General features: G+C 52.6%; 5 protein-coding genes across 5 annotated transcripts; 2 read left to right on the forward strand and 3 right to left on the reverse strand.

Moving 5' to 3' along the window:
- Positions 1-98: 98 nt before the first annotated feature.
- On the forward strand, positions 99-1583 carry A1O1_02388 (uncharacterized protein; the record flags this gene model as incomplete). Its single annotated transcript, XM_007723299.1, has 3 exons — positions 99-201; positions 276-713; positions 865-1583. 3 exons carry the CDS (start codon positions 99-101, stop codon positions 1581-1583), a joined length of 1260 nt encoding a protein of 419 aa, XP_007721489.1.
- A 1933-nt stretch (positions 1584-3516) lies between these two features.
- Positions 3517-5382, reverse strand: A1O1_02389 (uncharacterized protein; the record flags this gene model as incomplete). The annotated part of the gene is made up of 1 exon (XM_007723300.1): positions 3517-5382. One exon carries the CDS (start codon positions 5380-5382, stop codon positions 3517-3519), a length of 1866 nt encoding a protein of 621 aa, XP_007721490.1.
- A 1273-nt stretch (positions 5383-6655) lies between these two features.
- On the reverse strand, positions 6656-9425 carry A1O1_02390 (uncharacterized protein; the record flags this gene model as incomplete). The annotated part of the gene is made up of 3 exons (XM_007723301.1): positions 6656-9191; positions 9243-9355; positions 9408-9425. 3 exons carry the CDS (start codon positions 9423-9425, stop codon positions 6656-6658), a joined length of 2667 nt encoding a protein of 888 aa, XP_007721491.1.
- A 379-nt stretch (positions 9426-9804) lies between these two features.
- Positions 9805-11065, forward strand: A1O1_02391 (uncharacterized protein; the record flags this gene model as incomplete). The annotated part of the gene is made up of 3 exons (XM_007723302.1): positions 9805-9909; positions 9966-10128; positions 10176-11065. The coding sequence occupies 3 exons, from the start codon at positions 9805-9807 to the stop codon at positions 11063-11065; spliced, it is 1158 nt and encodes a 385-aa protein (XP_007721492.1).
- A 329-nt stretch (positions 11066-11394) lies between these two features.
- On the reverse strand, positions 11395-11991 carry A1O1_02392 (uncharacterized protein; the record flags this gene model as incomplete). The annotated part of the gene is made up of 1 exon (XM_007723303.1): positions 11395-11991. One exon carries the CDS (start codon positions 11989-11991, stop codon positions 11395-11397), a length of 597 nt encoding a protein of 198 aa, XP_007721493.1.
- Between the last annotated feature and the right edge of the window lie 309 nt (positions 11992-12300).

Below are 12300 nucleotides of genomic sequence, written 5' to 3' on the forward strand. Positions count from 1 at the left end.
CCACGAATAGATTTGTCCATTCCAAGATCCCATCGGGCGTCATCCATTCTTCGATCTTTGCCCCGGCACCGCCAAACACAAACAAAACCACCAACACAATGGCGCCTTCAGCACACCCTGACCTGCCGCAACCTGCACATCTCGATCGCGACTCTGCGCTCGCCCGCAAATTCGGCCGAGAGGTGACGAATTATTTCGGAGGTAAGCATCATGATGCAGACCGCAGGGTCAAACACTCTTCATGGAGCAAGGTCTAACTGGAACAACTCAAATAGGCTCGCCATTGAACAGACTGTCGTTCCTCCGAGATGACTCTACCTTCCTCGCCGGAGCATTCGCACACCCGTCGACGAAATTCATTCTCTTCAAAACACTTTCGCCGGTGATCAAGTCGCCAACGGAGATTTATTATGCGACATACGACGAGATTAAAACGCTCTTGCCGCGGAACCCCTTCGAGAAGACGGAAAAGGAGCAGATCGCCGAGTTCGACTCATCGATAGACATTCCGACACTGGTGTTCTTGGGAATCGACGAGAAGATCAAAGACGGGTTTGCATACAAGAATTTCCTGGGCGCGCCGCACTTCGCACTGGACATGACGCCGAAGAAGACATTTGAAAAAGAAGCCAACGAATTGGCCGACAAGTTTTTGGGTGCAGGACTGAAATTCGCCGAGGGCATGAGAGCCATGAGCTTTCCTCCTGACGTTGGTGAGTTTCCGCCCTGACACTTCAAACGGAGAGGTACCCATAGAAGACGAGGAAAGAGTGTTGGCTTGTGGGTTGTGACTTGTGACTTGTGACCTTTGTGGTTTCTTGTGTGTTACTGTGTTACTGACCTTCTTTCTGTTGTATCGGATAGCCGCCGAATACGCCCAAGGCCGACACTACCTAGACTGGAACTCCCGCAACACATTCTGCGGGACGTGCGGCCACAAAACGCTGTCGACGCACGCCGGCGCCAAACGCGTCTGCCCGCCCACTGACAAGGCCGAGACGCCGTCAGAGCGCGAACCGTGTTCGACGCGAACGACCATCTCCAACCTCACTTTCCCCCGAACCGATCCCACCATCATCGTCGCCGTGCTCAGCCACGACAGCAAGCGGTTGTTGCTGGGCCGCCAAAAGCGCTGGCCGCCAAACTGGTATTCGACCCTCGCCGGGTTCATCGAGCCCGCGGAGAGCGTCGAGGACGCGGTGCGCCGCGAAGTCTGGGAGGAGAGCGGCGTCGTCTTATCCCGCGTGCTCATCCACTCGACGCAGCCATGGCCGTATCCTGCGAATCTGATGATCGGCGCCATCGCCCAGGTCGCCAGTCCCGAAGATGAGGTCATTCGTCTGGAATACGATCCCGAATTGGAGGTCGCCAAATGGTTCACCCTTGAAGAGGTCCAGGACGCGTTGAAGTATGGCACGAGTGGGCTGGGGGAGGAGGCACCCGAGGGCTACAAGGAGGGCGGTTTGAGGCTGCCTCCGCCCACGGCTATTGCGAATCAGTTGATCACTGCGGTTGTCCGGGGCGGGTTCCTCGAGGGTGTTACGCCGCTGGCGACGAATAATGGTGCCGACAATAAGCTGTAGAGGCTGGATTGGGCTGGAGCTACTGCTTTCGCACAGCTCGCTGAGCCTGACACCCAATCCTTACTTGAGGCTTCACGTATGGCACCATGCTGATAGATAGGGTGCGGAAGTATAGAGTTGGATCGAGCCATGTTCTAGTAACAGGTCTTGAAGAGTGGAACGGAACTATGCATACATACATGGAATCGCCACGACGCGGACAGTTTGTAAGGGAGTGAGTTGCCAGACAAACATACCTAACCGAGCAGATAGAAGAGGGTCGAGGACTTGCCTGCCTACCTTACGGTATATTATCTACAAGTTCAATGATACACCCAATCTATCTAACTAGTATGTGGATACTGTAGATAGCAACCTCAAGGAAGGGCGGAAGAAGCTAGCTGTATAATTAAATAACAGCAGACGTGCGGGATGAACTGGAGTTTGTGATCGTAATTCACTTCACTCTTGTCGGTACAATTTTCTGGACACCTCGACGTCCTTTATGAGGAATGATATCTCCCACGTTTGTGGTTTGCGGCTCTGTTAGCTCCGAGACAGCCTCCTTGCTCGTCTCCTCCCTGCCCTGGGATTGTATCATGTACTGATACTCCAGCCAACGAGACTGAGACAGCAACCAGTGTACCTAGACCATTGCGACCTGCCTGACTGACTCGGTGTGGCTCAACGTGTCCCTCTGTATGACCAAGTGATGGCCGTGGCCGGATAAGAAGGTAGCATCTTTCAACGACCGACCAGGTGTAAAGTGTGTGACCGACGTCGACGAGAGACAGATATTCAGTGTTGTATGTATAGGCCGGGGTAATTAGCTGAGACCCGGCCAGGCCATAAAGATATGATCAAGGTCATGCTAGCTAAGACTCAGAGAGCTGTTGGACTTGGACCAGTCAGGGGAAGCAGAAGCAGAAGCGCAAGCACGAAATGGTTGGGTGTGCTGAGCGAGGTTAAGCTGTAGGGAGTGAGCAATTTCAGCCTGTCATATTTCGAGGGTTGGTCTTGGGTGGATCAGAATATTGTTGTTCTTGGAGGTAGATGAGAATGAGTTGGCAGTGGCCTGGATGGTGGGTTGAATGTGGCCACGGCAACGGCAACGACATCCAGAGTGTTCGGTGTTGGATGGGGCATGTATTGTTCTTGCTGTCGCTGCCGGAGTGGGACATGGAGTTGGTGGTATTGGTGGGTTGCAGAGATCGTCTTGTGCTTCATCATAGAACATTGGCCTCCCTTCATCATGCTTCTGGGTCGATCATTGTGGACACATAGACATGGCTGTCCGTGGCATAGGGTCGTCAACACCTAGTCCTGGTTAGGTCCGTCGGGTCGAATTGGATCAGGCAGAATGAATGGAGTCGCATGGAGGTTTGTACCTCAAGACTCTGAAGGCCAGCTGGTGAAGAGAGGAACTGCTCGACATTGTAGCTTGTGAATGCGCTGCCCAGATAGATCACCGCAGAGCGTCATAATAGCTGCTCGAAGCGCCCTGGGCAGACAAATAGGAGACGAGGCGCTGGTGGATTGGCCATGTCCTTTTGTTGGCTAACCAGTGACTCAATGTTGCGATTCCAAGAGGGTGGACTCAACTTGTGGTAGTCAATGTTCAACGACGGCAAGCGGATAACCTGCTTGTATCTCACCGGGTAGACGAAGGTTTTGGATCCGAGTTGTTCGTTGCAGTAATTTCCGGGGGACAGCATTGTCCAGATTGCTAATATAGGCTTTCTAGGGCTTTTCTCCGAGTAAAGGATGATCGCAAAGTGGCAGCGTCCTCGCAGACAGACGAGGTCGGTGCTGTGCAACTCACGCGATGCATATGCCTTTGAATCCATCTGTCAATTGTTGACAATCAGCATCATGCTTAACACTCCTCGACCTTCCTTCCATAACGATCTTCGTCGTAAGGCTGAGGTCGTGGCGACGATTAGCCATTCAAGTCTCATTCCTGCTTCTTGATCCCAACGACGATGAAATTCCTCGGACTGTGTTTATAATCAAACACGATATCGACCCAACAGTCCTCGACGCAAGCCTGCTCTCGCAGATAAAGCCAGCGGTCAGTGACAATGATGCTCTCGACAACAGCAGCACTAAACGCCATCAAGCTCCAGATGATCGCTAGATTCTTCTTCGCATAGCCCCATCGCGCTTCATAGTCGTCAATCATATCGTCTGTGAGACCTTTCGCGACTTCTGTAATCACGGGGCCCTCAACAGGGTCGTTTCCCAGTTTAGCCAGGGCACCATGGCAATAGGCCTTGAAGCTGGTGAAACAGGATTTCCGGAGCGAGCCCACTATCAATGGCGTTCCACTGGTGTCCTTGCCAGTAATACTCCCACCAGCCAGCCTACCCGGGTCCGGACACTGCTTGACAACGCCCAGATCTAGAAGCATACGCTGCAATAGTGCACGGTAGAAGTGTCGTCGGAAGAAGGCCTCGCTGTCGTCCGGGCCCCAGTTGTAGGGTGCCTGCACGGCCATCATACGGGCCGTGATGTTCAGCTTCATCCCTCTGCCACATTCATGCTCGAACTCTTCGAGCGCCTTGGACATGGGGAAGCCATGCGGGTCGTATGCGGAACCAGTCGCTTCCAGACGGGGGTGGTTCGGCCGTAGTTGCGGGAGCTTGTACGTGGCAGGCCCGAGACGTTCGGTGAGGAGATTGTAGCAGCAACCGATTATGGCGACTGCGCAGACCGACGGGTTGAGGACTAAAGACCGGATGCCGTGGTGGGACAGGTTCCCGCACGAATGGAGGGACACGACCATTGATTTGGCTCTTCTGGAGTCGATTGCTTGGTCAGGCTTGGGTATTGTCGTGTCCTTGGAGGAGGTGATGCCAACACAGCTTTGGCATTCTTCTTGCTCGCCTTCGTCGTCTACGTCTCCCGGATATAGAATGTCTTCAAGGCGACCGTCCTGGATGTCATGCTCGATGTAGGTCATCGAGCCTCTGTTGTGGTTGAATCCTTCCTCGGAGGAAAAGTCGGAATCTGCCAGCACAGCATCCGGAACTGGAACCGGAACAGAGGCTGGTTCGGCTTCTGTTTCCTCTGGTGGTGGAGTGGGAATGCCATTCCCTAGAGCCAGTTGTCGCTTCCATTCCTTCTTGTTACGCATGATCTTCTCCTTCTTCGCCAGCTTGGCATGGATATCCATGTTCCTGGCGCCGGCGATATTGTGATGTCTCCTTTCGATAGCAATGACGTGTTTGTTATACGGCGGTGAAGCCAGTGTTCGGCCGAGGTAATTCTGTCCAGATCCAAAGTCCACCACTGAGATAGGCTCATGAAACCGCTCTGACACTTCCGTTGAGAGTCTATCAACATAGGCGGCAAGATTGGTTACTTCATGGGCCTTCTTGACTTTCATCCCCACGGAGACATGTGTGGGCATTTCAGGCACGTTGTCCGAAACGGGAGTGAAGTTCCTCCGTAGACAATGTCTGCGCACACTCCGGACATATTCCAAAAGGCTGTCGGGAGGGTTGGTTGTTGGGGAGCCTTCTCCTACGGTGGTATATGGATTCTCGAGGCGCGTCAAGTCTCGCCGGAGAAGTAGATCAAGCACATCGTCCACAGATACCAGATCGAACCAGTCCCGCCATTCTTTCGGGAGGACAGTGGTGTACAAGTCAGGCTCCCGTGTGAGAAAGTCCAGAATGTGCACTCCTCCACAAAGATTTCGGAACAAGTCTGAACTGGTCGCAAAGGTTAAGAGGGACTTGACGTATTCGTCTTCCGATGACCACTCTGGAAGCAGGGGGAGGCCATGGCCGGCAGGTCTGGCTGAAGCTGCAGGCATTTTGTGTCGCGAAACAGTCTGCTACTGAACGGACATGGTACAATAGACGCAGCGCTGTATACTGCTGAACCGAGAGTGGCTCTATACCTACACCATGTGTATGTAACATACTCAATCGATCGAGAACAAAAATTGAAGTCGGGATATTTGTTTGCAAAGCCTGCAAAATTGCCAAGACATTGTTCAGCCTCGCTTGCCCAAGGCTGAACCCCTTTTTGGGTCAAGGAGCAGGAACAGTAGTATGGTCCTTGTTGCTACGGTACAACTTATCCGCAGTTTTAATCAGTATCACGGAGATGGAACTTTAATGACTGTGTACTAGGTATGTTTGATATGGCTCGGTTCCATGCAAGCTATCGATCACTGAGGGCTCTTGAAGCTCCGCAGCCAATTCAGCCAGTTTCTCAGTACCGCCGTCCTGATGTGGTTGGCCATCGCCAGACCAATGCTCGCTCGGTGGTAGACTGCAGTTGATGATACTGTATAGACATTGCCTCTAGAGACGTCCAAACAATCAACCACGAGTCGTCGACCCCGTTGTCGTGTCATCTTTGCCGTCCTCGAATCATTCTTTCCTATCGCCCTTCCAGAGTCGTCGTTCGTGACCCGAAGACTGCATCCGTCCGACCAGAAGCAGTCGATGTTGTCTGAAAATTTTGGCATATGACCTGCTGGAGTCTTCTAATATCAAACGCACACCTCATGGTCCACTCGGCTGATGTAAGACTCTATTGTCCCCGACGAGGACACTTGGGCTCATGGAGACGGATGGTGGCAGCGGTATGACCTCCACCGCACCATTGACAGTAAGAGATTGGCTCTCTGTCCCAAGTCTTTGTCTTCTGGGTGTCACTCGCGCTTGGCTGGCTTGCAGGTTTCGTGGCAGTTTGAGGGGCTTGCGACATCTTGACTGGCCGTCTCTGTATGTTTTGGATTGCGATTGATTGATATCGGACAGGAAGAGTTGAGTCGTCGTATCTGCCGTTGAACCAGACTACGAGCACTGTCGAGATTTTTTTGCTGCTGCTGCTGATGGTATTCGAGACTTGGGACTGATATGGGGAGTTCTCGGCTCGCATTCATACCCATTCTCAAATATGAAGAGAAGCAGCTCTCCTTTGCCAACGAGTTCCTGGGTGATATATCCTCGAGTGGTGTCTCAGTGTTGTCCTATGCTCGCCAAGTCAAACAAGGCAAGAGTGAAGTCAGAGGTGAATGTTCTTATGTGGTGACTGAATGTCCTAGATAGCTGTGGAATAGCATGGCAGCTTTGTCAACCTAGCCCTATCCAGTCTCCTTGGTCATCCACAGCGTCCATGGCTTGGCCGTTGGTCAAAGCCTGATTTTCTCCCGATAGAATAGCTAGCGGGCTAGCCTTGCCCGGGGGGTTCTGACAAAGGAATTCAATCTCCAAGGCATTCCGCTCACTGAGTGAACGCACTGTTCTTCCAATGCCATCCACACCTCGAAGAACTGCACGTAGCTCGCTAGCATACTCGCCAGATCTCTCTTTGATATAGCGACCATGAACGCTCAGCATCTCACCCAACCACCGAAGAGCGAACTCCAGGTGCGGGCTATTCTCCATCTGCTGTCCAAGGAGCATGAGCAGTCTTCCCAGGTATACCTTCGGCAATTCGCGAACAAGCAGAGGCACAGAGGCGTAAGGAATAGACTCATAAACCTTCCGTGTCAGGCCTTTGTCGTTCAGGCGAAATGCCATTACTAAAGCCTTGAGATATTCCGGCTCTTTTTGCTTGAGTATGGCTCGTATGTTTTGAGGCGTAACATCCAGATCGAGATCGAAAGGATCGAAATCATCCACCCCAGCATTGTCGAGACTGTAGATAAGCAGCCCTTCGGTACTGGCTGCACAGAAGCTTCGTCCGGTGGGCGCGAATTCAACGCTGGTAACTCTGACTTCCGGTCGGATGGTTCTGGCCGTTGCGTCACGGCCTCGCTTTGCTCCGGGAAGACTGCGGTCTATTCGGTCTTCAAGATCGCTCGCCTCACCTTCAGTATCAATCATGTCCCGCGGCAGGCCGTTCGACATGATCGCGGCGGAGTTCAAGAATTCCTGAGTGCCATCCAAGCTAAGATTGATCGAGACAGTGAACTTCTTGATCAGGGTCAAAGTGCTCACGGAATACAAACAGATATACTTGCTGTTTCCCGCGGCCAATAAGCAGGTTCCGTCTGCAGAATATGTGATAGCGTTAAAGGATTTTGTTCCAGGAGCCGAAGCGGCAGTACGTCGAGACGTAAGGGTACGCCCACCACTAACGTCTCGCCGACCATCAACAACAGAGTCTTGGATTGATGTGTTGAGATTCCAAAAGGTGAGTTGTCCATCAAGCGTTGATGCGGCAATCTGTGCAGAATCTGGTCGGACAGCGATGCTCAAGAGATCAGAAGTAAGCTGTAGTGTCTCTGATGTCTGAGATCGGTCAAATACAGACCATACTCGGATGGTATGGTCCCAAGAGCCTGATACGAGGTAGCGGCCGTCGGGCGTGAAGGCCAATGTGGATATCGGACCTTCATGACCTGAAAGTTGATCCAGTAGAGCACCGGTTTGTACGGACCATAGATGGATGTCGAAGGAGTCGTGAGAACCAGCACATACGACCTCGGCTGAAGGATCAACCGCCATGCTTGAGAAAGACAGCCGGGTCGGAGCTGTGAAGGTTCGGAAGTTCCGATATCTCAGCATGTCCCACGCTCGCACGGAGCCATCCAAAGACGAAGTAAAGAGCACATTCCCTCGTTTGGAGTAAGCAGACGCAGTCACCGCGGAACTGTGTTCTGTGAAGGTCGCTATGTGGAAGCCGGACGACACATCCCAGATTTTGATGAGTCCGTCATCGGCTCCCGTTATTATGCGCGTAGAGTCCGGAGAGTATGTCAGCGTCGTAAGGGCATCCAGGTGCGACGATTGCTTGAGAATGTTTGACTCGGATGCATGCTCCCAGACAAGTAGTTGACCGGTCTTCGACGAGCCGAATGCTAGCCATTCTCCTGTTCTATTGACTGCGACCGTAGAGATAGGAGAGGATGCCATGGATAGACTGTGGATGTTGGAGAAAGATGGTAGTTCGTAAAGTGAGAAGAGCCCATTGTCGAAACAAACAGTCAACAGGCTTGTCGGGGCATGGTAGGAGGCACATTTCAACTTTGCATTTTGCATGAAGAAGTCCTTTTGCACGATTCTCCATCTCTCGTCGGCGGTCTCAACCGGATCGTCGTCGGTATAGTTTGGGTTTGGAACGTATTCCCAACGAAAGAGTGCTCCATCTTCACTAACGGTAAAGATGGCTTCTTGATCGGCAGAAAACCAAACACCCCTCACTTGTTGTCTGTGGCCTGACAACACCGTCGGTTCAAACCCTTCCTCTGGATCCAGACTCCATATCCGTGCAGTCAGATCCTTGGACGCGCTCAGGAAAAATCGAGAATCGCCGGACCAGCTTAGATGTCTGACTTCGTCAAAGTGGCCTGCGTACTCACGATGCAAGATGAACGGGGCAAATTCAAGCTCCCCATTGGCATCGCTGCTGGGCGTTGAAGGCGTCCTCCACGCCTGTATTTTTCGCCCGAGCCCCACAACAAAGTATCGACCGTTCGTCGAGAAAGCCAGCGATGTGACCGGTGTCTTGAAGGTGAAATGATAGATGGCTATCCGTCGCGGAAACACTGACAAAATTGCTCGGCCGTCTTCGTCAACGGTAAGAAGAAGATTTCCATCCGGTGTCAGGTCGAGGTGTGATATATTCTTTCGGTGGGCAAACGGTAGAGTATAGCTGGTGTTCCTGAAAGCCAATATGTCAGCTAGACCTCAAAGGAACCCAAGGAACTCATACTTGGTTAGATTGAAGACAGAGACTCGGTTGCCCACAGGCGAGAGTAGAGAATTGCCATCCGGTGTGAAGACAACATTCCCTCGGCCATAGACAGTGCCCAGGAGATTAGAAAACTATAAGGACATGTCAGAGAGCATCTCGTAGGCGCTAAAGAGGGAGACACACCTTGAATTCTGTCTTCATCGTCTCATAGTGTCACAGCGCAGACTGGCTTTCCTTACGACATTGCAAACTGCGACAGACTCGAACTTGAATGCGGCTTCAAAAAAAGTTGTCGGGGAAAAGATGATTTGCTCCGGCGCTAGCATGGATCTGGCCTAGGCTGGTCCGGGGATGTTCTGGCGTTTCAGGGGCCCGGAATTTTAATAGGGAAGCCACGAACGAGCGAACAAGACGTGCCGAACCACCTAAACCTTTGACCCCTAACCAGCACATTGACCTGCGCACTCACTCCATCCTTCAGTCCCGTCAGTTTCTCTGCGTCAACTACTGTTTGTTGCGCGTAGTCGCTCTCGTTTGAGTTGTTTCTTCGTTGACAAGTTCTCCATCTCTCGCGGTCAAGATGGCGCCTGCTACAGCAGAGGCCGCCTCGCCAATTGGCATTGCCAACCTACCCAACCAGCGACACAAGATTGTCGCGAAGAGAGGTGCAGCATTTACCATTATGGTAAGACTGACAGTATGCTCAAGGCCTCAAGTACCATGACTGACTTTGTCTGCTAGGTCGCCGGCGAGTCTGGGTTGGGAAAGACCACCTTCATCAACACCCTCTTCTCAACGACCATCAAAAACTACCAAGACCACAAGAGACGCCATGCCAAACAGGTCGACAAGACTGTCGAAATCGAGATTACAAAAGCTGAGCTAGAAGAGAAGTTTTTCAAAGGTGCGGCTGGCGGCATATAGGAGGGAACAATGGCTGACTTGTCATAGTCCGTTTGACCGTTATTGACACTCCCGGCTTTGGCGATTATGTGAACAACCGCGACTCTTGGATGCCCATCATCGAATTCCTTGACGACCAGCACGAGTCGTACATGTTGCAAGAGCAGCAGCCTAAACGACAAGACAAGATTGACCTGCGTGTCCATGCCTGCCTTTACTTCATCCGTCCTACGGGCCACACCTTGAAGCCATTGGATATCGAGGTCATGAAACGTCTCTCCTCTCGTGTCAACCTGATTCCAGTGGTCGCTAAAGCCGATACACTGACTCCGGCCGATCTCGCACTCTTCAAGGCCCGCATCCGTAGGGTCATCGAAGCCCAGGGTATCAAGATCTACCAACCTCCCATCGAGGACGACGACGAAGCAGCAGTGCAACACGCCCGTGCCTTGATGGCCGCCATGCCATTCTCTGTCATTGGCAGCGAGAAGGATGTCAAGACTCCGGACGGTCGTGTCGTGAAGGGCAGACAATATTCCTGGGGTGTTGCGGAGGTTGAGAACGAGGAACACTGCGATTTCAAGAAGCTACGCTCCATTCTCATCCGGACTCACATGCTCGATCTCATTCACACTACCGAGGAAAACCATTACGAAGCCTACCGTGCCCAACAGATGGAAACCCGCAAATTCGGCGAAGCCAGACCCAGAAAACTGGACAACCCCAAGTTCAAGGAGGAGGAGGAAGCCCTTCGAAAGAGATTCACGGAACAAGTCAAGGTGGAGGAACAGCGATTCAGAGCCTGGGAACAGAAGTTGATAGCGGAAAGAGATCGATTGAATAAGGATTTGGAGTCCACTCACGCCGCCATCAAGCAATTGGAGCAGGAGCTTGAGCAGATGCAAGGCAGTGCTGTCCGAAGCCATGGACGCCGTTAGGTCTCCCACGTTGTCCACGAATGTCCATTGTGCCAGGGGCAGCGGGTGCGCTGAAGAGGGTAAGAATTCTGGAAATTCTCCCCTGGGACCGCTGAGATTGCCGAGGGAGAAGTGGCTTCTGCAAGGTGTACAGGAGTGCAGTGGCAGCTGCTTGAGGTTAGCAGGCGATCAGATAACTCTCTAATGTCAGACCTTTTTCCTTGCAAGGAAAGCTTTCCAGCTTCTTACTCCGTGCCGCTGAGACAGGACCAGAAGTCCATTGCCTCGTTTCCAACACTGTTCTTTCGTGACCGGATGAGTCTCTCAATTCTATTGACGCGATATTGGTTTTAGATGGTCGCATTCTTCAACTGCTGAGTGATATGACCGTTGAGTCCCCGCCCACCCATTGGATCATGACCCTTATCCCGCTTCTCCTGCTCGGCCACCGCGCGATCGACATCAGCAAAGCCCTCGTCCACTCCCACGTTATGGTCGTGATTCCCCTCCACCAACCCCATCCAAGCCTTCATCTTATCTCTTTTGAACTCCTCGAAATCCCACTCCTCAGGTTCCAAAGTCGCCTCCCCTTCCTCCCACACGTACGTTTCGGCCTCGACCTCCTCGACGACCTCCGTCTTCCCTTCCTCAGCAGCCTCCTCCAACCCCACGTCCTTGAGCACCTGCACCTTGACCTTCTGCCGACTGTACTGGCCGCCCTCGAAGATGTCGAGCCGATACAGATCGCCTTCAGTCAGGCCCGAGACGACGGAGCCGCGCACGCAGGAGGACCTCTCATGCGGCAGGATCGCCGGGTAGTCTGCGTTGCGGACGCGGTGGCGGCGATAGTTCTGCAGCAGGGCGGGGCGGACGGTCAGGAGGGATTTCTGCCACGGCTCTGGGTCGTGGGTGCCGTGGATGACGCGGTGGAGGACACCGGGGGCCATGAGGGTGCCTGGTCGAAAGTAGAAGTTAGAGATACATGTTGGTTGGTTTGGTAGTGTGGAACGTCTGTCTTTGAGGTCCTGGTAGGTACTGACCGTAGAAGAAGGCCGTATGGTCGCCCATGATGGGGGTTGCGCCTGAGACGCTGGTTGTTTAGAAATAATGGGAAGATATCTAATTGATGGTATAGAATCAGAGAAGATGGAACGATAGTAACGAATGACAGATTCTAGAGTTGTTCTATTTGCGCTGGTGTGGTTGTTTGGGTATGGCGCAGACCGTGGGGGATCTTGATGTTGATATAGCGGCCA

This window comes from Capronia coronata (assembly GCF_000585585.1).
Source record: "Capronia coronata CBS 617.96 chromosome Unknown acBCG-supercont1.2, whole genome shotgun sequence".
Taxonomy (NCBI): domain Eukaryota; kingdom Fungi; phylum Ascomycota; class Eurotiomycetes; order Chaetothyriales; family Herpotrichiellaceae; genus Capronia; species Capronia coronata.